At 42.5% G+C, this 25,342-nt stretch overlaps 2 protein-coding genes across 5 annotated transcripts in view; both read left to right on the plus strand.

Moving 5' to 3' along the window:
* Positions 1 to 5,222, plus strand: part of ehmt1b (euchromatic histone-lysine N-methyltransferase 1b) — a 43,467-nt gene extending 38,245 nt beyond the window's left edge. For all 4 annotated transcript variants that reach the window (XM_066645619.1, XM_066645620.1, XM_066645617.1 and 1 more), the window contains one exon: positions 3,270 to 5,222. In XM_066645619.1, the coding sequence (XP_066501716.1) occupies positions 3,270 to 3,456 (187 nt within the window). In that variant the 3' untranslated portion in view covers positions 3,457 to 5,222. The remainder of the gene's footprint in view (positions 1 to 3,269) is intronic.
* A 2,966-nt stretch (positions 5,223 to 8,188) lies between these two features.
* cacna1bb (calcium channel, voltage-dependent, N type, alpha 1B subunit, b) overlaps positions 8,189 to 25,342 on the plus strand; it is a 159,622-nt gene continuing 142,468 nt past the window's right edge. The window contains exons 1-5 of the mRNA XM_066645904.1: positions 8,189 to 8,327; positions 9,011 to 9,311; positions 12,135 to 12,385; positions 16,722 to 16,828; positions 21,974 to 22,113. Of these exons, the coding sequence (XP_066502001.1) occupies positions 8,261 to 8,327; positions 9,011 to 9,311; positions 12,135 to 12,385; positions 16,722 to 16,828; positions 21,974 to 22,113 (866 nt within the window). The 5' untranslated portion in view covers positions 8,189 to 8,260. The remainder of the gene's footprint in view (positions 8,328 to 9,010; positions 9,312 to 12,134; positions 12,386 to 16,721; positions 16,829 to 21,973; positions 22,114 to 25,342) is intronic.

Here is a 25,342-nt window from a genome sequence, read left to right on the forward strand (position 1 = left end):
ATCAACTTCTGTGTAGAATCCACTGTCCCAACCAGGACTGTTAAATGTTACCCAAACAACAAGCCGTGGGTAACAAAAGACATTAAAGCACTCCTCAATAAGAAGAAGAGGGCTTTCAGAGCTGGAGACCGGGAGGAGGTGAGAACGATTCAGAGGGAACTGAAGAGAACCATCAGGGAGGCTAAGGAAAGATACAGGAGGAAGCTGGAGTGGAAACTCCAGCAGAACAACATGAGGGAGGTCTGGAGTGGTATGAGGACCATCTCTGGCTTAAGGTCCAGCAACAACAGGGGAGTAGAGGGCAGTGTGGACAGGGCCAACGAGTTAAATTTGTTTTTTAACAGATTTGACACTGTGAGCCCTGACTCCTCTGCTGTCGGGCCTCAACAGCCCACTCCACTCCCCCTCCCCCCCTCCTGTGATAGTCCACGTCACACCTCCTGTGATAGTCCACGTCACACCTCCTGTGATAGTCCACGTCACACCTCCTCTCTTCCCCCACCAGGGACCTCTACAGTGAATCTCACAGCTGACCAGGTGAGAAGACAGCTACAGAGACTCCACACGAACAAGGCTGCAGGCCCTGATGGTGTTCCCCCCAGGGTGCTTAAAGCCTGTGCCACCCAACTTTGTGGAGTCCTGCAACATGTCTTCAACATGAGCCTGAGTCTCCAGAGGGTCCCGGTGATGTGGAAGACGTCCTGCATTGTTCCTGTGCCAAAGACTCCGCGGCCCAGTGACATCAAGGACTACAGGCCGGTGGCACTGACGTACCACATCATGAAGACCATGGAGAGACTTGTCCTGGATCACCTCCGGCCCATGGTCCAGCCACTTCTAGACCCCCTCCAGTTCGCCTACCAGCCTCGTCTGGGGGTTGAGGATGTCATCATCTACCTGCTGAACCGAGCGTATGCTCACCTGGATAAGCCAGGTGGCACTGTGAGGGTCATGTTTTTTGACTTCTCCAGTGCGTTTAACACCATTCAGCCTGCTCTTCTGGGTGACAAGATGAACGCGATGCAGGTAGACGCCCCCCTCGTGTCCTGGATTGTTGACTACCTGACTGGTAGACCACAGTATGTACGTCTGCAGCACTGTGTGTCAGACAGAGTGGTCAGCAATACTGGAGCCCCGCAGGGAACTGTCCTCTCTCCCTTCCTCTTCACCCTCTACACTACTGATTTCAACTACTGCACAGAGACTTGCCACCTCCAGAAGTTTTCTGATGACTCTGCACTTGTTGGATGTATCAGCAGGGGTGATGAGGATGAGTACAGGGAGACGGTGAACGACTTTGTTGCGTGGTGTGAGCTGAACCATCTGCAGCTCAACGTGACAAAGACAAAGGAGCTGGTGGTGGACCTGAGGAGGGACAAAACGCCGGTGACCCCTGTGTCCATCAGGGGGGTCAATGTGGACATTGTGGAGGACTATAAATATCTGGGCGTACACATTGACAATAAACTGGACTGGGCTAAGAACACTGACGCCCTTTACAAGAAGGGCCAAAGTCGTCTCTATTTTCTGAGGCGTCTGAGGTCCTTCAACATCTGCAGAACTATGCTGAGGATTTTTTATGAGTCAGTTGTGGCCAGTGCCATCCTTTATGCTGTTGCATGTTGGGGCAGCGGGTTGAGGGTGGCAGATGCCAACAGACTTAATAAATTGATCCGTAGAGCCAGTGAGGTTGTGGGTGTAGAGCTGGACTCGCTGACGGCAGTGTCTGAGAGGAGGGTGCTGTCTAAACTGCAGGCTATCATGGATAATGGCTCCCACCCTCTTTATCACATGGTAATGAGACACAGGAGCACGTTCAGTGAAAGACTCATTCAGACAAAATGCACTACAGAGCGCCACAGGAGGTCATTCCTACCAGTGGCTACCAGACTTTATAACTCCACACTTAAAGCACGACACCTTTCACATGTACAGTAACAACAATAGAACAATTTTTTAATTATGAGTGTAACAACTCAAATGTGCAATACTCATACTGCTGTATACAGTATATCCGTATTTATTATTATAGATGTGTACATATTGTAAAAAATTCCTTTTGTGTTAAATTTTTATTAGAGTGTTTATTCTTTTACAACTGGCTGCTACTGTAATAATTGCAATTTCCCCCTGGGATCAATAAAGTATTTCTGATTCTGATTCTGAAATAAATACAGTGGAATTTGAGTTCCTAACTTGTGTTTATTGATAGTCAGAAAACATGTTATTTCTTACTAATTCAAGGAATAAGGTTTAAAAGACCGTTGGTGGACAACAACTCTAGAAGCTGCACTTAATTTATAGCAAAATGAGGAAAAGGTGTGTTGTTTTTGGCTGCAATCATTCAATGTACAGTGGGACATCTGTGCACAAATGGCCCAAAGATCCCAAAATATCCAGAAAAAGGACTAAATTTGTCAACTTTAAACGGGCACTTTGGAAAGGACCATCCGCTCACTCCGTTATCTGTAGCTCATTTCACTGCCGCTTTTCCAACAATATGGGCATGTAAGGACACCAACGAAAGGTGTTCAAGAGCCTCTGTAACATGGAGGTAAACAGGGTAAGGACACTCACTTCGCCTGTTTTAGTTGGTGTTAGTTAACGTTAGCTTGACTCGGTGTCTCAGATTATACTTGGCTACGTAGCTGCATTACGGAGGTTTATAGTGTCGGATGAATTCGGGTTCTACTTCGATCACATTTACAAGAATAACGGTACCTCTACATTTGAGTTTAGCTTATTGCTAGGCTATTGTCATGAATAATGTTGGTTATTTAGCTAGCTAGATACTGTCATAACAGTCAGTCATAACAGTGTTTTACCGCGGTGTTGTTCAGCTGTTGTCCACCAGTGACGTCACAGTTGCGTTCAAGAATTTCCGTAGCGAGCTCGGGTTTTTCCGTCAGTTTAATAAAATTGTCAGTTTTAAAGCAAATTAAGCAGCTATTTTCATTTTAATTCATACTTATATCTGTCAGTAACTAAAATAATGTGAAATATTCATGGAGGTCCATTAAGTGGTGCTTAGCCTTTAATTTCAAATAAAGAAGTTTTGACAGTGTTTTACTACTAGTAGGTAAATCTTCATCTTCAAATTGAGGCTTATAGCATAGATCCCTATCAGTTCACATTTGTTTATGGAGCACTTGTTACAACTGGTTTTGTTGCAAATCAGTTTTAGGGAAATCCAGGGCCTGGCCCCAAGACAACGACAATAAAAATGTATAAAAAATGTAATTATTCTCACGTGTTCCGTCATGTTCCAGGTTCGACTATGGCGATCACTTCTGGGATGTGAAAGGGAAGTTGTTCAGCTGCCAGTGTGGCTCATCTCAGTGTAAGCACTCAGCAGCGGCCATCGCTCAGAGGCAGGCGGACAGTACACCGGAGGAGCAGCCAGCCAGCGCTCTGCCCGATACGAGCTCCTCCACTACACCGTCCAGCCCCAGCTGAGCCGCACTCTCCCTTTCCCTCATTATCCATCTGTTGACCATCCTGCTCCCTCGCCCAGCCGACCGAACCATCACCAGCACAGACACATCTCAGCCCACACCAAGGGTGGTGTCCCAGCAGAGGACCAGCTTGGACCACTGGTCTCTCTGCTTACTGCCCCGTCCGTGTACTGGCTTTGTGGCTTAAGTTGTTGATGGGTTAGGTACAGAGACCATGTGCCCGTTCGGCAGACGAAGAGACGGACATAGACAGACAGCCTGGTTCTTAAGCATTTAATTCTCATTCTTGTCCGGGATGGAATTTGTTTCTCCGTTGCGATGACTGTGGGGCTGTAGTGTATTGACTCTCAGATAAAAACCCTGCCGTGCCAGTGTCCCTGCAGGATTATGCATCTCTCGATCCATTCAGAGCCTATAGATGCTCGTGTCAATTTTTAACACTTCCCTTTGTATCCAGCAGCTAGTGTCCACGCACAAAGACCATCACCAAAACCGTAATTTGTTTACTTCCTCACGCCAACCTTTTTGAAAGAAAGTCTGATAGGCGCTCACCCTTAGTGCACCTGCATTTCTCAAGGACTTCATTTCCAGGCCTTTATGATGAAGCAGCCTTTTTCAAATCCCAAATAAAATTGATAGTGGAATATTTTGAAGATCAATTGTGTTTTTTTTTTGTTTTTTTTTATACACACCTCTAGATAATTTTTTTTTTAATTGGCCTCGCCGTGTATGCAGGTCCTGTGATGATCATATATGATCTTTAATGTGCTACTCAGTACAAATGCGTTCACATCAGAGTCTTACTACTTCAAGGGTGGACCACACTGAGCTCGTCTGATTACTGTTGGCTCATTTACAAACATTAGTGAGCATCTGTTCCCGTAGTTCAATTCTGATCGCTGCTGGGCATTATTTATTTGCAAATGTTCTTTGTTGATCGGTTCCCATCTGCTGGGTGGTTTCTCTGAGCGCTACACAGACTACAGGGGGGGGAAAAACTGCCCATTTTGAGTTTTCTCCTGCATGTTAACTGGCTATGACCGTTTTGACTAATCTGAAATGCATTTTGTGAAAGTGTACATTTTCTTTCTTTCTTTTCGTATTTTTTTCTTTTTCAGAGAAGCTAACATTGAAATACGGCTGTCCCTATCATGTCCTCTGAGTGGACAACTGTAAACACATTGGAGATTTTGTTTTTTTTGTCCTGAAATGTTGCCATTTTGTATGTTCTCTCTCAGCTGTAACAATCTGTTTTCATTTTCTAGAGTATCACGGCAAGACTTTAGTAGTTCGTTCAAAGGACCATGAAAAGTGTAATTACAGGGGTTTTCCTTAATGATTTCGTGGCTGGAGAACAGGAAACCGCAAATGGTGCTGAAAAAGGTTTTGTTTTGTGTTTTTATTTTTCTATTACTCATGAGAATACAAGTTGTAAAATAAGATGACGAAGTGTGTTGTTTTTTCTTCGTTTATTTTTTTTTTTACACATTAAATTTACTTGTTTTTCTAACTGTAGTTAACATCATTAGCCTGTATCAGTTTTGTTTCATGAGTTTGTTTATGAAGCTATTGTCTTTATAATGTCGATAGTATAGTCACGTCCTTTGTGCCGGTTCTGACATGTAGATCCAAAAAACTGCAAGATGAAAGAAAATAACTGTCACACGTTTCTCGAAAGTGAGACATGATGCTTCACTGCATCTAACAGGTTAGGATTTTTTTTTCTTCAATAAATTTACTTCTGATAAAAGATAACCCCTCTTTTATGAGACGAATAAATTGCCTCTGTAACAAGTGTCTTTGATTATCTAATAGTGATGGGCTTCTTCAGCTGAATGTACTTATTGTTTTGATTGTTTAAAGCTTTGTCTGGTCTGCACATGTTGACCTGTGGGCGGGTAGTGTCACAGTCACACAGCTTCAGGGGCCTGGAGGTTGTGGGTTCGAGTCCCGCTCCAGGTGACTGTCTGTGAGGAGTGTGGTGTGTTCTCCCTGTGACTGTGTGGGTTTCCTCCGGGTGACTGTCTGTGAGGAGTGTGGTGTGTTCTCCCTGTGTCTGCATGGGTTTCCTCCAGGTGACTGTCTGTGAGGAGTGTGGTGTGTTCTCCCCATGTCTGCGTGGGTTTCCTCCGGGTGACTCAATCAATCAATCAATCAAATTTTATTTATATAGCGCTTTTCACAACAAAAAGTCGTCACAAAGCAGCTTTACAGAGATCCGGGTCCAAGCCTCCTATGAGCAAGCCAGGGGCAACAGTGGCAAGGAAAAACTCCCTCAGCACACGAGGAAGAAACCTTGGAAGGAACCAAGACTCATACGGGGAACCCATCCTCCTCGGGTCGATGACTGTCTGTGAGGAGTGTGGTGTGTTCTCCCCATGTCTGCGTGGGTTTCCTCCGGGTGACTGTCTGTGAGGAGTGTGGTGTGTTCTCCCCGTGACTGCGTGGGTTTCCTCTGGGTGACTGTCTGTGAGGAGTGTGGTGTGTTCTCCCTGTGACTGCGTGGGTTTCCTCCGGGTGACTGTCTGTGAGGAGTGTGGTGTGTTCTCCCTGTGACTGTGTGGGTTTCCTCCGGGTGACTGTCTGTGAGGAGTGTGGTGTGTTCTCCCTGTGTCTGCATGGGTTTCCTCCAGGTGACTGTCTGTGAGGAGTGTGGTGTGTTCTCCCCATGTCTGCGTGGGTTTCCTCCGGGTGACTCAATCAATCAATCAATCAAATTTTATTTATATAGCGCTTTTCACAACAAAAAGTCGTCACAAAGCAGCTTTACAGAGATCCGGGTCCAAGCCTCCTATGAGCAAGCCAGGGGCAACAGTGGCAAGGAAAAACTCCCTCAGCACACGAGGAAGAAACCTTGGAAGGAACCAAGACTCATACGGGGAACCCATCCTCCTCGGGTCGATGACTGTCTGTGAGGAGTGTGGTGTGTTCTCCCCATGTCTGCGTGGGTTTCCTCCGGGTGACTGTCTGTGAGGAGTGTGGTGTGTTCTCCCCGTGACTGCGTGGGTTTCCTCTGGGTGACTGTCTGTGAGGAGTGTGGTGTGTTCTCCCTGTGACTGCGTGGGTTTCCTCCGGGTGACTGTCTGTGAGGAGTGTGGTGTGTTCTCCCTGTGACTGTGTGGGTTTCCTCCGGGTGACTGTCTGTGAGGAGTGTGGTGTGTTCTCCCCGTGTCTGCGTGGGTTTCCTCCGGGTGACTGTCTGTGAGGAGTGTGGTGTGTTCTCCCCGTGTCTGCGTGGGTTTCCTCCGGGTGACTGTCTGTGAGGAGTGTGGTGTGTTCTCCCCGTGTCTGCGTGGGTTTCCTCCGGGTGACTGTCTGTGAGGAGTGTGGTGTGTTCTCCCCGTGTCTGCGTGGGTTTCCTCCGGGTGACTGTCTGTGAGGAGTGTGGTGTGTTCTCCCCGTGTCTGCGTGGGTTTCCTCCGGGTGACTGAGGAGTGTGGTGTGTTCTCCCCGTGACTGCGTGGGTTTCCTCCGGGTGACTGTCTGTGAGGAGTGTGGTGTGTTCTCCCCGTGTCTGCGTGGGTTTCCTCCGGGTGACTGTCTGTGAGGAGTGTGGTGTGTTCTCCCCGTGTCTGCGTGGGTTTCCTCCGGGTGACTGTCTGTGAGGAGTGTGGTGTGTTCTCCCTGTGTTTGCGTGGGTTTCCTCCCACAGTCCAAAAACACACGTTGGTAGGTGGATTGGCGTCTCAAAAGTGTCCGTAGGGGTGTGTGTGTGTGTGAGTGAATGTGTGTGTCTGTGTTGCCCTGTGAAGGACTGGCACCCCACCGTGACCCTGAACTGGATAAGCGCTTACAGATAATGAATGAATGAAAATGAATGTTGATCTGCTTTTAGTCAAAATACAACAAGGATCAATGAACACAGGAATATTATTACCAGTCTAAACAGTCCTGTTCTGAACGACTGGATTCAAACCCTATTATTTAAATGAGAATGCAGTGCAGGGAGGAATTTATGGTGGTGTAAATAGGTGATGGATGCTTGGGTATAATAGGAGAATCCAGGAAAGTGCTGTTCCTCGATAGATTGAGACTACTTTCATTAAATAATCCAGCCGTTCAGTAAGAGTCACAGAATAAGGGCAGTAAGTTTAAGAAGGAAGTATAAAAGTCAGTTCAGAAACTGGATGCCAACCTCAGTGGACCAAATAATATTGTTACCAGTGAGAAGTTCAAGAGAGTGCCATGGTTTTGGGGTGTAATAGTGTCTACTGCATGAGTAATTTACACATCTTTGAAGGAAAATTAACTCCTTCACAGATACACATGTTGAACACAACACACTTCTTTCTACATGATGATGACTGCTCATTCACTCTGTCAGTATCTAGGGACACATCCAGATTTACATCAGAGTCCTCACGCTGTTTACCATTATATTTATACTGGTTTTGTTAACTTAAAGACTGGGATGTTTTTTTTTAAACTATTTTTATCTAAAGTTCAAGCAGGAAGTCTGTCTGACCCAGCACAGCCAGGCTTTTTACGTTCTATAAACTATATGATTGCCCTCTTCCTGATTATCGAGCAAAATACAATCCAGAGTGATTCAGCCAGAAGCCAGTAAGGCAATGAGGCCTGCTTGGCTTGAGGATGAAGGCTTTTAATGTACGAGACAGGAAACTGCCTTTCCGCATTCCACAGAGCCCAATCTGCAGGCCCAACAACTGTGTCCTGATCTTCTAGTGGCAAGTGCATTAAGGAAGGGACGCTTTGAGGGTGCCCTCGGTAACAGTGTGAGCCTCTTACACCAAAGAAATTGGATCTTAAGCCTCTTTGTGTGGTGATATTGAATTAAGAAGAACATGGCTATGAAAAGAATGGTGCAGCGAAATTCTAAGTGGATGGAGAGAAAATCCACTGTGGTCTACGGTAGGACTGTGCTGGGTTTGGTTTGTCCTCCTCCTCCTGTGTATTTTTATTTTTACTTAGTTTTTATATTTGTTTCACTTTTGCAATTTAAACATTCTTGTAGTTACTTCCAATGCACTCATTTCAAGCTCAATAACTTGTGCATATACCGACTTTGGTATAATAACATTCCTGAAGAGATTCACGTATAGACTTGCCAAAAAAAATCTTGCCAACTTTGCATTAAGACAATAATTAAAAAAAAAAAGTCACTCTTTAATTTGCAGTTCGAAAACGAACACCTGCTTTAGATTAAACCTACTAATTAGTCTAAGGTTAAATACAGTGCTCACACTTTGAAGGGCTGTTGCACAAAGTGGATTGCCAGTGGTTGTAGATGAGGAAAGGCAGTAATCCCTAACCTGACTATCTGTTGTTTATCATCCTCTAACCACGCTTGGCATCAGGCACGGTGATCAAAGGGCTCATGAGCAGCTGCTTCAGATCGTCCTGTTTTGTTTCATACTTCTCTTCAGATATTTTAAGCTGTGCATTCCTATCCACGAAGAGTGCACCTTAAAGTAGCAGAATTCACAAAATTAAAAGTGGTGCCTACAAACATTTGGGCGTATCGTGGTTGTCCCTGCTCTCCACTTTTCTGAAGTCTAATAACCTATGTCTCCTGTGCCATTTCACGACTGAAGCTATCCGCTCTGCTACGTTTGGAACATGGCGGATGTTGACTCTGGGTGTGGAGTACAGCTCCTGGGCCCGGAGCGCTGAGCTCTCAGACAGACAGAAGGACCGGAGGTCAGCTGTAGCAGACCTTTCAGACACAGCTGGGGTGACGGGGGACAGTCAGACACACGGAGGCCCCCAGAACACTGCACAGACCAGTAACTACGACACTGTCATCGACCTTGAGAGGCCTACAGACCTGAAGAACATGGATATCATCAGCTCACACGAAACGTGTCAAGAGGAGGACACACTCTGGTCCAGCAGGTGAGCTTCGGCGCAGTAGACTATATCTCTAAGGACAGGTCAGATTACAGCACCTTGCCTTCCTGTACAACTGAGGGCAAACACGTGATTAGATTGAGATGTTTATGAAGTACTGAAGTTACACTGTTTTGTAAGACTCCATTCTAAGCAGGTGAATCGGTAACAGGTGATTGAATCATTATTGCGTAGAAAAGAAGCTTCCACAATATACTCAGTCTTTGCAAGAAGAGACGAGTCATTGCTCACATCTTTGTGAAAGAATAATCAAACACATCAAAAAGAATATTGGTTGATGCAAGTTTCAAAGAACTTTGGTCTTTCATCTTCTAGCGTACAGAATATTTAGAAATGAATGAATATGGAGATATCTGTTTGTGCGGGGCAAGGCCACCACTGTGTAACGTGTTTAAGAGAAACTGTAATGCTACTGTGATAAATCTAGCCACAGGGGCTCTGGACTCATTTGGAAAACAAGTGACAATGGCGTTGGTGACATGTGGATACTGGGTTTAAAGAGGGACATATGCAGCCGTCAAAGCGATGTATTATTCTGGATAGTCCATGGATAGCTGAGCAGGACAATGCCAGGCCTCATTTTACCAGTGGCACAATGTCATGGCTTTATAGACTCATAGCATGTGTTCTTCTGCCTACAGCCCAGATGTGTTTCTTATGGTGCATCCTTACTTGAAAAATCAGAAAATGCCCATCACAGACAGTTGAAATCTTGTATCAAGCAGGAATAGGCAAACACCCCACATACAATATTTCAACATGTTCCACCCCTAACACTTTGTGGAAAGTCTTCCAGTTGGTCAGTGGCTCAAAGCTTGAAAATCATCTATTTTTAGATTAAATACAGGTTGAAATGAATGAACAAATGTGTGAATCTAGGTTTAATTGGATTTTAAAAATGTCCCAAATGAATGGTCGATTGCCCGATGAAACCATTTTACCTTTGGGCCAGTTTCACAGCTCCTGGTTAAATGTAAGCCTAGACTAAAAGACATTTACTACAGTAATTCTCAGCTGGCATATCCCTGGCTAGGTTTAATAAATGCTTAGATAAAGCAGCCCTTTGTGTCTAAATCCAAAGGGAATTACCTGGATTTGCCGTTCACCCTTTCCGCCACTAGAGGGAATAAAAGATCAGTAAAAAAAAAAACAGTTTGTGAATTCAAGAGAAAGAAACCCTAATGAAAGTCGTTTTCTCGTGATTAAACACCTGTGACTAAATTCCAGTGCAGTTTCTGTCAGTATCAAACAATAAGCTTGATTTAGGTCTTTTAAATATGACCCAGTCTATGAATTGTGTCTTTAGCACTGCTCCTTTTTGGGAAACTGTGTTCAGAAATGCTTTCTAGTCCCAATGTGGCAGGGTTCAGTTTTCTGTATTTATGGAGTGAGTATAATGGCGTGCTGCCAAAATGTACAGTTTAAAATAAATTTAATAATGGTTTTTAATGAATGATTAGATATTTAAAAAAAAAACATATCAGAATTCCAATTTATTATTACCATACTTTATATTATTTGTTTATTATTATTATTAAGTGTGTCTTTTCAACTCTGAGGTGGCCCTTCTTCTCCTTTCCACACAGATTGTAAAAAAAATAAATAAATAAACAAGCAGTATTTAGTTTAAACACAAACATAATCTAAATTACACTAGGGATGTGTCCTAGAGAACCATGGAGATTCCAATCTTAACTGATCTTTTTCTGGGAAACAATCCTCATTGAGTTTTTTGTTTTTTTATGTTTGTGTTTGTTTGTTTTTTTCATAGGCTAGAAAATGTATCGTGTGCAAAATTAGGCGAAATTGCTTTGTTTAGATAGCCTCAAACAGATAGATTTACTTGTTTTCAGTGACCTGTGTATCATTTGTGTGGAGGAAAGGCCAAAAAAGTGTGTATGTACGTAAAAATAAACATGTGCATTTGGAAACATATATGTGTAAAGTAATGTAAATATAAAAAAGGGAATAAAATATAATATTACTAGATGAAAAACAAGTTTACGATTAAGTTAATACTTGGTTAAAGTGTTCTCTTTCTATTAAATCTTGTGAGCGTTATTTACTTTAGCTCAAGTATCGTTTAGCTACAGTAACGGTTAATTTGACTCCGCCCCTTTCCCCCCCTCCCCGGTCCCACCCCCTGCAGCGCTATGAGTGTCCTGAGGGCGGCGCTATTTACAGCGCGATTTTCTCTCAGTAAGCGGAGTTTATAAAGAGCAGCGAGAGCAGTTCAATCATACACCGGCGGCGCGGGAGCTCTCGTAGACCCAACCTCAACGTTTGGGGGGATTTTGAGGGATTTTCTGAATGAAAAGCGTTTTATTTTCAGACATGTAAACGGAAGCGGGTTGGATTCGGTTGTTCTTCCAGAAGAATGAGCACGTTAGCGTGAGTTTGTGCGTAAAAGGGAGAAAGAGTCGTTTTTTTTGACCGTTACCTCGGTTTTGTGTTTCTTCGTTTGTGTGTTTTTGTTTGAAAACCTCCTCCTCGTCCAGTGGACCGTGTTTGAAGGCGTTTCGTTCTCCTCCGTCTGCCACTGTGGAGTGAGTAAGTGACAGGTGAAAGAGAGAGAGAACGATAAAGACGAAGGGAGTCCTACTCGGAGACACTTGGCGCCCGTGTTCCTCTCCTATTTTTCCTATCTTATTTTTCGCTCCTTTTCCTGTCTTTCCACATCTTCTAATCTCTCTCTCTCCGCGTGCTCGAGCCCCTTGCGCGCGGATGGCAGGCGGGCGCGGGTGTGCGCGCGGTGCCACTTTGTGGAGGTGCTGTTGACCTGTTGGATCTGTCTCTCGCTGGTTGCAGGATGCCACGCTTTGGGGACGAGGCTCCGCGCTATGGCCGCGGCGGCGGCGGCGGTGGCGTGGGCGCGCGGGCGGGGGGCGCGCCCGCAGCCCCGAGGATGTACAAGCAGTCGATGGCTCAGAGAGCACGTACCATGGCTTTGTACAACCCCAAACAGACCAAGCAGAACTGCTTTACCGTCAACCGCTCGCTCTTCATCTTCAGCGAGGACAACGTCATCAGGAAATATGCCAAGAGGATCACCGAGTGGCCATATCCTCCATGTCCTCCTCCACCTCAGAGCCCTGGACACTGGGGGGCTCCACCACACTGACACCCTCCCTTATCAGTTTGCAGGGCACTGGGCACAGCCCTGGTCAAATCATCTGTTTTTGTTGATTGTCTAAGTTAATGTAACTCAACACATAGTTTACAGGGAACAGATTCAGACACATGTGGCACTGTGGTTAAAAAAAATAAGATTGACGTGACACTTTCTGTTGGTTTTCTGAGTGAAAATCATTACACGAATCAAAACTGAATGTGATATCTACCAATTTTACTGGTCTTTCAGTGTTTAACATTCTGAAAAAACATAATTACTCCCATTATAGTCTACGAAATACAATATAGACTTCGCACAGGCCACGTTTAATTCAGTAAATACCACTTACTCTGTGCAGTTCAGCAAACAATCAATAACCATGCATTACAATGTGCTGTAAGTAAAGGATGTGTATTAATATTCAAAACAGCATAAAAATCGATGTAATTTGACCAGGGGTGCCCATACATTTGCATAAAACATGCACGATTAAAATCAGCAAACACTTTTACTGTGATAGGATTGTCCACTAATCCTAAAATGTCCACTTTCATTAAGTCGTTCTGAAAAACAGGCTGAATGTTGAGATGTGAAATGGTTTCTACAGCAGCGATGGGAGCCAGAATGTATATTTTTATAATGTAAAATAGACTGGCCAGCGCAGGAGTCTTGTGGAAGTGACAGATCTAGGCAATTAGCGTTCTCCAGAGTCTTGGAGCTATTCAGTGGCATTGGGTAAGAAGCCTTTTTTAAACAACACTAGGTAAGATTTGGTGTTTCTGTAGTTGCAGAGTGTAATGCATCTGTCCTGAAATCAAGGGGGAGAGGGGAGGGAGGGGTGCTTTCCTGACCACCTCCAAAAGTTACATAGTGCACTTACAGCAGTGGTGAACCCGGTGTTGCAACTACAGAGGGTCTGTTCTCCTTATTACAGGTCAGTGAAGCATCACAATGATTTTGAACCTGTCATTTTAAGGTAGAAATACTACCTAATTCTTTAAAAAAGAAGCAGTGGTTAGGTTCACAAGTCTTGGAGAAAGCATGTGTTTTCCTACACTCTCCCACTAAAGGGTGGATTTGGTGATGAGTAATGATTGGTGTGAAGATTCTGTAACATTAGATTACATATTTGCTGTCATGTTCTCTGAGGGAGCTTTTAAACACTAGACATCTGGTTCCTTTCTGTACAATTGTGAACAGTTATTACTCTGTAGGCTTCTCTAGAATGGAGATATCCAACCTCTCTGATTCTGGAGAAATTGGTTGAGTTCCCCTTTAAGGCCGATTTTCAGTTTCAGTTTATAACACCGTCACTTAGACTGGCTAGTATGGGCTGGTCCAATATTTAAGGCCATTGTCTGAGCTTTCGTTTAGTTGTTCAAGGAGAACAGAGTGTCCCTTAAGAACAGACAAGCTGTCCACACTAGTGGACGCAGGCCCCAGCCCGTGCGGTCATACTGCATGACATCCAGTCTCTTCCCGTTAGAGGAGAGAGGCTCCTGATTAATGTTAGCAGTAAGCAGCGAGTCTGCTGTCGGAAAGGAGATGGAACAAATAAGCCTGGGGTCCAAAGCAGTTTTGTGTTTTTATGTTTGTTTGTGAAGCCTTTCATTTATTGAAAGTGTGGGGGGAGTGGGGGAAGAAAGCTCTTAGAGTATGAAAGGCAGGGAGACAGGCTTTTACACGTTGGTGTGAACTGATGAGCAATTGAACTGACGAGGAACTGCCTGCTGAATTGAGGAATTAGTTATTGATCACCTGTTGATACGTATGTGTACACTGTACTGTATTCTCTGTGAGAGGTTGTGAAGAAGCGCTCTCCAGGGTGCTGAAAGATCTTCAGTGTGATCTCAAATCTCATTATTGTCAGAATTAGCCAGATTTTCCCAGCTCCAGTCCTATTGCCAGCGTGATGGAATGGTTCTATGTTCTAGAAAAAATCCATTTAATTAGTTAGTTTTTGTCATTGCATACAGCAGAGTTTCTAGGCTTTTCTGCTTCAAGGCCCACCTATTTATTGCTAGTAATGGGCAGTGTTTTTTTTTTTTTCTGAAGGCAAGAAGAAAACAACAAATGAAGCTGCAGTGTTGCTGAAGGGCTTGTATTATTATTGTTTACTACTTAAAAAATATTTCACATGCTTATCACCATTTATTATCAAGTGTGATATTTTCTTCCACGTTTTTATGACAGAAATTGCCATCCAAGTAGTGCCAAAGAATGCAGTGTTGTAGTTCACAGCTTGCTGATTGTGAGATCTTGGTGTAGAGTAAGCATGAACAATACAATATGTTAAGAAATGTCATTTTCAGTTCATTCCTTAAAGGTGATGTTCACGACTGTAGTCTAAAAACACTGTTTTATAAAATTCAGAAGATGTTTCCCCAACATTTGCTAGTGCTTCAGTCTGTGTGCTGGAAACAGGCCTAATGTCTTTACAAGCCCCAGTGTCAGTGAACGAATAAAACATAAAAGTAGCTCGGTCAAAAATGGCTTGGCTTCCTGTCTCTCTGCTCATAGAAATGGCAAAGACACATCCAAGCATTGGCAATTCTGAAAAGAGATGAGGATATTTCTTTATTCCTGCTCCATAGGTGGGTAACATTGTCTTATTTTTGCTGTTTTGTACTTCTAAAGGGGGAACACACCCTAGATTTGTGAGGCTGCTAAATGTAAACACAGACCAAAAGTGCTAAAAACTAAACAAAACATTTGAGTTACAAATGAGTTCTGTGGTAATTCGAACAGTGAATAAAAACTTACAAGTTAAAATTCAGACACTCCCCCTCAAACATACCATTCCACCTTAAAAGACGCAGAGCTTCTGAACATAAACAAACCAGAGAGAACTGCAATTCTCTTTCTTGTGAGAGAGCTAGCAAATGGTAAGGAAATATCTTCTGAATTTTATAATAAGTGTTTTTTCATGACAATTATGAACGTTGCCTTTAAGAGTGGCCAGAAATCCTGGGACGTGATAGTGCCATACAGCACTTACAAATGCATTTATTCGTTTTTGAAGTGTTACTATGAAATCTTTCCTTTTCTACAATCTCCATGCAGAAGATGATCATTCAATTACACCTTAGTGTTTTTGCTTTAGCTAGTTTTATAGTTAAATTGATAGGTAGATGATGCACACAGTAGTTGTGCATTTTAAAAGCACACTCAGTGTCCACACCATTTGCAAAGTCCAAGGCAGAGAGTATACTGGCCCCGCGGGTGATAAGTACATGACTGGAGTGGTCAGTGGAGCTTTAGGATTTCTCTGTGAATTACAGTCCTGTAAAGACTTTAGCCCTTGGGGTGGTCCACAGAAAATGAATTGTAAAATGGATCTTAGTGCTTGGACAAATTGACATAGCCAGCCATCTGTAAAGTGCAGGCCTCCATTTGTTCATGCTGTTCTTTAATGGCTCTAAGAATCTGAAGGTTTGTAAAACAAAAACAGGGTTTCTTAAGACAGCACTTCCATCAAATGATGGAATTCAGCCTCCAAAGCATTAGCGAGGTCAGGTTCTGATGTTAAATAAGTAGCTCTCGATCACAAACACCATTCCATCTCATAACAAACGTATCACATGGAGCTCCAACACTTCAGAGAATGCAGTCCCACAGCTCTACAGCGCCATAGCTGTGGGCTTCATAGCCTTCTAGCTAACGCTTGACATTGAATATAATGACCTTAGGCTCATGCATGGCTGCTCCAGAGCAGTCCATTTAATTCCATGCTTTTCTCTAGAGGGTATACAAGCAATGCAAATGGAATTGAGCATCTGTATCATTAAGGGGTGAACCTTGGAGTAGTGTAAATCACTAATGATGAGGTTTGGGGGTCCACGGGTCTTTTGGTTGGTGACCTTTCACCTGCAGTGAACAAATTACAGTTGAAATCAATAATGGATTTTACATTTAAATATATGGATAAAAATATTACTTTTAGGGAACTGCAGTGTCTCATTTACATTCTGTAAAGAAGCAAATGTTGGCAGAGAATAGACGCCTTGATTGCAATATTTGGGCAGAATTCATGGAGCCTTGACACCAAAGATAGCCCCTGGAGCTCTGACAAATTTGTGCAGATGCTGGTGAATATTTTTACCCTAAAGGCATAGAAAGACATGGCTTGATTTATGAGAAATGTATGGCAAATGACAAAAGATTACATATACCACCGAGGACAGTGTCAGTACACATGTGTGTATATATATTATTGGCCCCCATTCATTAACAGTTTGTATTCTCAATGAAATGTGACTGCATTATTTTCCTTGACCTACACACTCCATTTGAATACATGATCCTGGCCACCATCATCGCCAACTGTATCGTCCTGGCACTGGAGCAGCATCTCCCCGTTGGTGACAAGACACCCATGTCAGAACGTCTGGTAAGCTTCTTTGTTTTATTTTTAATTGTTTCTCAGCATTTCTCTCCTGTTTTTCCAGCTTCCTGTGAACGTTTTCTGTTACTGACAGATAAATAGATGTTCCCTATTGAACACGAATAAAGGAATGTTGTGCATTGTTTATTGTTTTAGATCCTATACATAAAACAACATAGTGCAAAATCAGAGGACACCAGTTATAAATAAAATTACACAGAAGCATCAATTTTTTTCAGAATGCAATTATCATTACTACTGCTTTCATTCTTTTCAGTCCTGGTATGTGTTGCACATTTTGCTCCCATTCCTCCCAAACATTCAGTGATGTCAAAGACTGTGGCCAGTGCATTGTTCTGAGAACAATAGTAGTGTCATTGTTTGATTAACAGGTTTTCCTGAAAAAATTCTGTATTGTCACTTGAGGTCACTGCTCTCCTCCCACAATCCAAAGACACATGCTTATAGGTGGATTGGCTATTCAAAATTACACACTGGTGTGAGTGAATGTGTGAGTGTGTGAGGAGCTGGCCCCCTTGTCCAGGGTGTGCTTCGGACCTACCTATAAATATGAATGAAAGAATGTCCACGTATCCAGGAACAGCTTCTAGATAATTCAGATCCAGAGCTTTAAGTTTTAATAAAAGAACACACAAACGTACATTGATTTTTCTAAAGAAAGAATGCAGCCTGATTCTTCTGTCTCTGAAAGATGAAAGCTTTAAGTGCTGTGTATTTCATGGTCTTAGTTATGGTGGTCTATCCAATAGATCTAACCTAGAATTGGCAAATATTTTTACTTGAATGGATGGTTCTAGAAAAAAAATTTGCTCATAGAGAAATGGCTCTTTAAGGAATCTACCGAAAGTTTCTTTAAGGAACCAAAAACAGACCTTCAGCATGACCTCTAGAAGTCCTTTTTGGGCCCTTGTATTTTTATGGGTAGGGCGAAGACAAAGACGGGGATAATGAAGTGTTCTATGAAAGAGAGAAGGAGCATGGACTTTGCACTTCTCGCCTATACTCTCAACATCCCTACCAGAGCATATTGATCATTTTTGGTAATGCACCAGTGTGCCTATTAGATGCTTCTACTGTCCAGCTCTCAGGGCTCCCACCCTGGGCTAAAGCCTTGCACCCAACCCCTGCAGTCTCCTCAGGAAGCACATCCGTGGCTCATTAAGCCTCAGCCTGCTGGGAGCTATTGACTTTAAATGTGAATACATGCTCTCTGAGTGACCCGACCCTAAGCCACAGCAAGCTGCCTTTGATTGCTCTCCTCTGCTATCGTGCTCTGTTTGAACCACCAACTGAACTGTATTTGCCCAGTCATAAAACACCGGTCCTCAGAAGCCTGCTCTAGAGCAATCAAAGCAGACTCCTGGCTCACTGCAATAAGGCAGTAACATCCTCTTTATGAGCTTCAGCATACAGGCAATAATCACAGTTGCAAGTTAGGAGTAGGCAATAAGGTGTGTCACCATCATCATGAAAACAAAACACCACAATATGCTTTTCTAAGTATCTCGTGGGCTTCTTCTAGATGTTTGTAGATACCTGCTCATCCAACATCTCTGTTGCAGTCAAAGGGCATGTGAAGAGGCATCTTGTCTTAGCTACAGTAACAGCTTCTAGTCTCCTGAGGCTTTACACCAGATTACGGAAGATTTCTGTCAGGGTTTGATGGCATTCAGCCACAAAAGGTTTAGAGAGAGGTCAGGTACTGATGTTGGATGATTAGCTTAGTATCACACACTCCAGTTCACCCCAAGGGTATTGGGCAGTGCTCTACTCCAGATATTGCATTTCCACTGCTAAGCATTCTGTTAAAGTCATGTGCAGCTGCTCCAGAGGGGTTCCTTTAGTTCATGCTTTTTAATATAGAGATTTTACAAGCTCTGTGTGTATGATTGGTGAATATTCAAAATAGTTAACCAGTTTATCAAGGGTGTCTACCAAGCCTTGGGTATATAGTTTGGCGTATTGTCCGTCAGCTTGTTATATCAGCTGTGTTTTCTTTACATTTACAAATAGCTTCACACAAAAGGCCATCGATGCAAGATTGGACAAGCTTTACAGAACACTGGCAATAATCCCATTCAACCTAATGAGAGGGTGTTTGCCAAAATATGCACATTTAGATTGAGTTATTAATTTCAAATGATATGTATTTTGCATGCTCGTGGAAGGTCACACAGGCGGGATCAGGTGTACTTATTTGTACGTGTCTGATTGAGCTAATATTGGCCTTGAGAGCACAGTCTTTGTCCTCTGAGTCAGGGTGAGGTCTGACAATAAATAGTTTTACAAACATTTTACTGTCATTTGTGCATTGGTAAAGGCTGATTTGTATTTCTGTGATGGTGCAGAGACTGCAGCTACATGTGTCTGAAACCTCAACAATGCATTGTGATGCATCCTTATGGCATTCATCCAAGAGAGCATTAGTGAGGTCAGGTACTGATTCAATTACTAGTTTTGGATCACAATGGAACAGTACTCCAAAGACACTGGATAGAGCTCTGTCACTCCAGAGAAATCAGTTACACCGCCCCATGGTGCAGGGCTGGGGAGGTTTATTATCTTATAACAGACTTTTAACATTATGCATATTGACCTTGGGCTCATGTGCAGTGGCTTCAGAAACACTGCATTTCATTTAATACTTGTTTTTTTCTTTTTAACAGGTATTATCCAACTTAAAAATATCTGAATACACGTTATAATGGTTGTTTACAGACTGTTGGATATATATTACTGATATAATTTGTAATTCTGTGATGCTACATTTAATCATATCTAACAGTTTTCCTCAAAAGCACTTTGTTTATGGAGAGAGAGAGAGAGAGAGAGAGAGAGAGAGAGAGTGAGAGTCTTGCAGGTCAGATAAGGTTAATGACATCCTCTCAAACCCAGCCACCTGCTTCTATACCAATTAACCCCTGCACCATGTCCTGCCATCCTCAGCTTTACACACTGACCAGCAAACAAAAGGTACTTATTACTGGACCAAAACATATTAATGTAGGAGGAGTCCATATTAATGCCAGTGTGACTGTACTATTTTTACAGCGTCAAATTTTATGAAGCATTTGCCACTTAAACTATCCCCTTTTCCAGGGGTATTTACATTGTAATCCTCCTCTAAATTTTCTTCTACACACACACACACACACACAAACTAAAGCTCTACAGGCTCTGAAGAATTCATAATTAACTGTTGGTTTTCTCTATACATAAATTGTGGCATAGCATCCACACTATCGTCCTTAAAAATGCACTCTCCTCCACCCACGGCTCCTTATGCTCTGTAATCCGTCATTATGCAAGACTTTTTGTTCAGGCTTCAATGGGTTGCATTCATTTCTGCTCACACACATTTTTGATCAAATAATTTGAGGGAAATTTTGACAGTGTTCAGTAGATAGACGGCCTGTTAGACACATTTGTAATTACTTTCAACGACTGATGACTTGAAATGTGCCCGCAGTTATATGCACAAGATACTGTACCCTACCCTGGGTTACATTGTGTTTTGTTGAATTTGTTAAAAATTGAAAATGTAATTAGCATCTATAGCTAAAAACCTGATTCCTGTTTAAATTAACGTAAGCACGGTTAGTTTTAGCTCATCAGAATGTTTTCAACTTCTGTTATATTTGGTGTTGCATAGCCAGGCCTTTTTGTTTTTCTTTACATTTGCTTTTTAAGCATGTTTTCTAACAGGTGCCAAGAAAACACAACTGAAACAGTGCTGGCTGAATGACACTTGTTATACTGAACCTTGTCAGCTTAAGCAAGTTGATTGCACGTTGCATTTAGGAGTGAGCAACCCATATATTCTCAGGTCCTGCTTTGCGTGCAGCAGATTAATTTGTTTAGTTCATTTCCATAACAACAGAGAAATATCCACACGGCAAACAGAGCTATGTGATGTGGCGGAATAAGGCAAAGAAAAAAATCTAATCAACAAAACATATTGCCAGGGGAATAATGTCTGGAAAAAGTGCGAGTGGATGCATACCGTTAGCCTACAGCTTTGGATCCTTCACAGAAAAAGAAAATTTAAGCCATGTGCAGCTTATTTAACGAATCTTTCAGGTTCATAATTATTATTATTATTAAGATGTTCAATTTGTTGCCTGCTTGTATTTTGTCTTGTGACATCATTTAAATGTATATATCTGATAATAAAATGATAAAAATGATATATTTCTGCTTTGTAAGCATAGATAATAACATATAAGAGAAAGGGAGAGCCGTCAGATTGATGTAAGTTTTTGAGGTGCCCTGGGGCATTGGTGCTGTTAATGGGTTCTTTTACAAAAGCTGTGTGCTGCGCACCTGAGTTGTACAGAAACTCAACAAATGTGATTTGGTGGAGAGGTGTTTTCTCTATTGAGCAATATCTTATTAGATTCTACTGGAAAATGTTTGATTAGCTGTTACTATGGTTTCAGTGTTTACTTCGGAAGGTTACGCTGTCTGTAATTTGCTCAGGCATAACATTTGTAAGATTTGCTCAATTCATGCCATTCTGCTTCACGTGTGTGTGTGTGTGTGTGTGTGTGTGTGTGTGTGTGTGTGTGTGTGCGTGAGTGAGAGTCATTCATCATTGAATGTGCTTGGATTATTGGGACCATGAGAAGTCAAAAATGCAACCAAATTCTAAGACTGAAATTTGGAGGTATGGAACTGTGTTTCTTTAAAAAACTGGACGCAAATCTTCTGAAAAGAATGAAAGCTGTAATTGACAGAGGGGACCCTTTAAGTACTGAACATATTTTGTTATATATTTAAACTTTATTTAAAAATAAATGGAATAACTCAAACTTACGTGGCCATTTGATAACGTTGTGTCTGGTGTGTTTTTTTATAATGCATTATATTTGATGTAGAAATTCTGTAAATATTGGAAACAAGTGGATTGAAGTGCATTACTGTTTTATACATGTATATGTTTAACTACTTCTAGTGTTCTCTTAATCTACACTGAATAATCTTCAACCCGAGATAAAGTGAAAAGGAGCAGTTCTCTTCTGCCCCCTCTTTGCACTCTCTGCGTTTCTGCTGACATGCTTCATTACTTTCTCTGTTATGCTTTGGACAAAAAATACCATCCCTCTTTTCACTCCCTCTTTCTCTTGGCAGGATGACACAGAGCCCTACTTTATCGGAATATTCTGTTTCGAGGCCGGCATTAAGATCATTGCCTTGGGCTTTGTCTTTCACAAAGGCTCCTACCTCCGCAACGGCTGGAACGTAATGGACTTCGTGGTCGTCCTCACTGGGTGAGTCCTCAGCCTGAGGAGGGAGAACCAGTCTGGAGATGTTTGTGTGTTTGTTTTTGTTCGCCTGTGTGCCGTGTGTGTATGGCGGAAAGTGCAGGATTGGCCCTATTTTTTTTCAAGGGTAGTGCTTGTTACGCCATGTGCTGGTGGGCTTCCCATCTGTATTCTCATAAACATCGCTCCCCAGAAGCCTTGTTTGTCACTTCAGAAGTAGACAAGCTAGAAGCTCTGAGAAAAACAGAAATAAGCTTGCAGGTCCCTGTAGATGATGTATGGTGGTGGTGTTTGGCTTTTTCAGTGAGAGAGTGCGTCATGTTTCTGAATGTGTATATCATCACGGTCATAACAAAAAAAAAAAAAAAAATCCGAATCTTTACAGGAAATGGGAGAAAAGTTTTTTTTTTTTAATTAATTAATTTAAGTAATTGCCATTGTGATTGACTGTCCATGTTCACCCTCAGTTACATAACTCTACCCAGCTGTCAGACTGAAGGCAAGTTTGAGCTTCCTCCACAGGTGAAATGCCATCTCTTCTTTTCGAGTTGATGGCACATTTGGAGGGGAACAGTCTGTTAAATTATATCAGCCCCAAGGCCTGTGTATATATATATATATATATATATTTTTTTTTTTTTATTTCACACTATGTAGTTACTAAATAATAATGAGGATTAAAGGACAACTTAATGGACCTCCATGAATATTTCACATTATTGTAGTTACTGACATATATAAGTATGAATTAAAATGAGAATAGCAGCTTAATTTGCTTTAAAACTGACAATTTTATTAAACTGACAGAAAAACCCGAGCTCGCTACGGAAATCCTTGAACGCAACCGTGACGTCACTGGTGGACAACAGCTGAACAACGCCGCGGTAAAACACCGTTATGACTGACTGTTATGACAGTATCTAGCTAAATAACCAACATTATTCATGACAATAGCCTAGCAATAAGCTAAACTCAAATGTAGAGGTACCGTTATTCTTGTAAATGTGATCGAAGTCGAACTCGAATTCATCCGACACTATAAACCTCCGTAATGCAGCTACGTAGCCGAGTATAATCTGAGCCACCGAGTTTAGCGAGGCAAGCTAACGTTAACTAACACCAACTAAAACAGGCGAAGTGAGTGTCCTTACCCTGTTTACCTCCATGTTACAGAGGCTCTTGAACACCTTTCGTTGGTTTCCTTATATGCCCATATTGTTGGAAAAGCGCCAGTGAAATGAGCTACAGATAACGGAGTGAGCGGATGGTCCTTTCCAAAGTGCCCGTTTAAAGTTTAAAGATATTTTGGGATCTTTGGGTCATTTGTGCACAGATATCCCACTGTTCATTGAATGATTGCAGCCAAAAACAACACACTTTTTCCTCATTTTGCATTAAATTAAGTGCAACTTCTAGAGTTGTTGTCCACCATCTACGTCACAGGCAAGACGCCTATTAGAGTTTCCGAACACCGTTTGGGGGAGGGACCAATGGTCTTTTAAACCTTATTCCTTGAATCAGTAAGAAATAACATGTTTTCTGACTATCAATAAACACAAGTTAGGAACTCAAATTCCACTGTATTTATTTGTTTGACACTTTCATATAGCTGGTGCTTAGCCTTTAAGGTAAAAGTTTTAAAAGGTAAATTGAAGTCTTCTGCTGTCTGATATCATGTGCTTCATGAGGAGGCCAATACCACAAGGGCTGTGTTGTCACTAGCTCCATTGACCTCATCCCACCCTTACTCCGCTCAGATGGAGGTTTTAAGTGAAAGAAGTTGGGAGAGATTCTTTTAATTCTGTTTGAGACAGCAGAGCACTTTATAAAACAGACCAGAAGGCTGTACTCCATTTACCTCAGGAGAACTGACCACTTACTCTCAGCTTTAATGCTCTTGTTTCTGACTGGATCACTGGCCCACAACCACTGTTGACTCGTATACATGATAAATAACCCCTGACTCTTTTAAATATGTTAGGTGGTATTTTTCTTTTGACTATAAAGGCATTTGAAATGCCCATAAATAAATCAGAGACACACCGATCAGCCTTCTGTTTCTCCAAGCATTGTCCATTTTATCAGGTTTACTGCTGTATATGTATTCTTTATAAATCTACAATTACAGACTGTAGTTTGTCTGTTGTTCTGCATGCTTTGTTAGCTTCCACCCTGTTTTTCAGTAGTTTGGACCCACACTGGACCACTGTTATTTGCGTGATGGATCATTTTCAGCACAGCATTGTCACTGACGTGGTGCTAACATTTTGCCGCGAGTTTAGCAGTGAATCAGACACAGCAATGCTACTGGACTTTTTAACCATTGTTCCCACTCAGTTTGTTAGTCATCCTCTAGTCCTTCATCACAGGTCACAGGATGCCATTTTGCTGGATATTTGTGGTTGGTCAGCACACACTAATGTCAAAATGACTAAATGTACCTACCCATTAATAATATTAATTAAGTACTTTTCTTGGGCGGCACGGTGGTGCAGCAGGTAGTGTCGCAGTCACACAGCTCCAGGGACCTGGAGGTTGTGGGTTCGATTCCCGCTCCGGGTGACTGTCTGTGTTCTCCCTGTGTCCGCGTGGGTTTCCTCCGGGTGCTCCGGTTTCCTCCCACAGTCCAAAAACACACGTTGGTAGGTGGATTGGCGACTCAAAAGTGTGAGTGAATGTGTGAGAGTGTGTGTGTGTTGCCCTGTGAAGGACTGGTGCCCCCTCCAGGGTGTATTCCCGCCTTGCGCCCAATGATTCCAGGTAGCCTCTGGACCCACTGCGACCATGAACTGGATAAGCACTTACAGATGATGAATAAATGAATCCAAAATCTTCATAAATGTGAAGAGCATCTGTTGCGTCCATCATTGTCCACGACACACCATCCAAACACAACTGACGTACGAAATGACTTCCGTTGACTTATACAGAGGAGTGTGTTTGCCTTCCTCTGTGCGTGTAAAATACATATGCATATTGTGACATTTTGTGGAGACAGGTTGTGCACGTGTCCGTGTGTGTCTGTGCACGGCCAAGAATGAGATTATTTTTTCTGCAGCTAAACCTGACACTTTGCATTATTTCTGTTTAGTGGAAAAAGGTCTATTTACCCAGGGCAGATGCTTGTGTTTTCTGCTTTTTGTCATTTGGCTGATGTATTTATCAGCTGCAATGACAGTAGACTGGAGCAGATTGGGTGTAATTAGCTTGCTCATGGGCACATTGGCAGAGTCAT

Source organism: Hoplias malabaricus, chromosome 15 (assembly GCF_029633855.1).
Source record: "Hoplias malabaricus isolate fHopMal1 chromosome 15, fHopMal1.hap1, whole genome shotgun sequence".
Classification (NCBI taxonomy): Eukaryota; Metazoa; Chordata; class Actinopteri; order Characiformes; family Erythrinidae; genus Hoplias; species Hoplias malabaricus.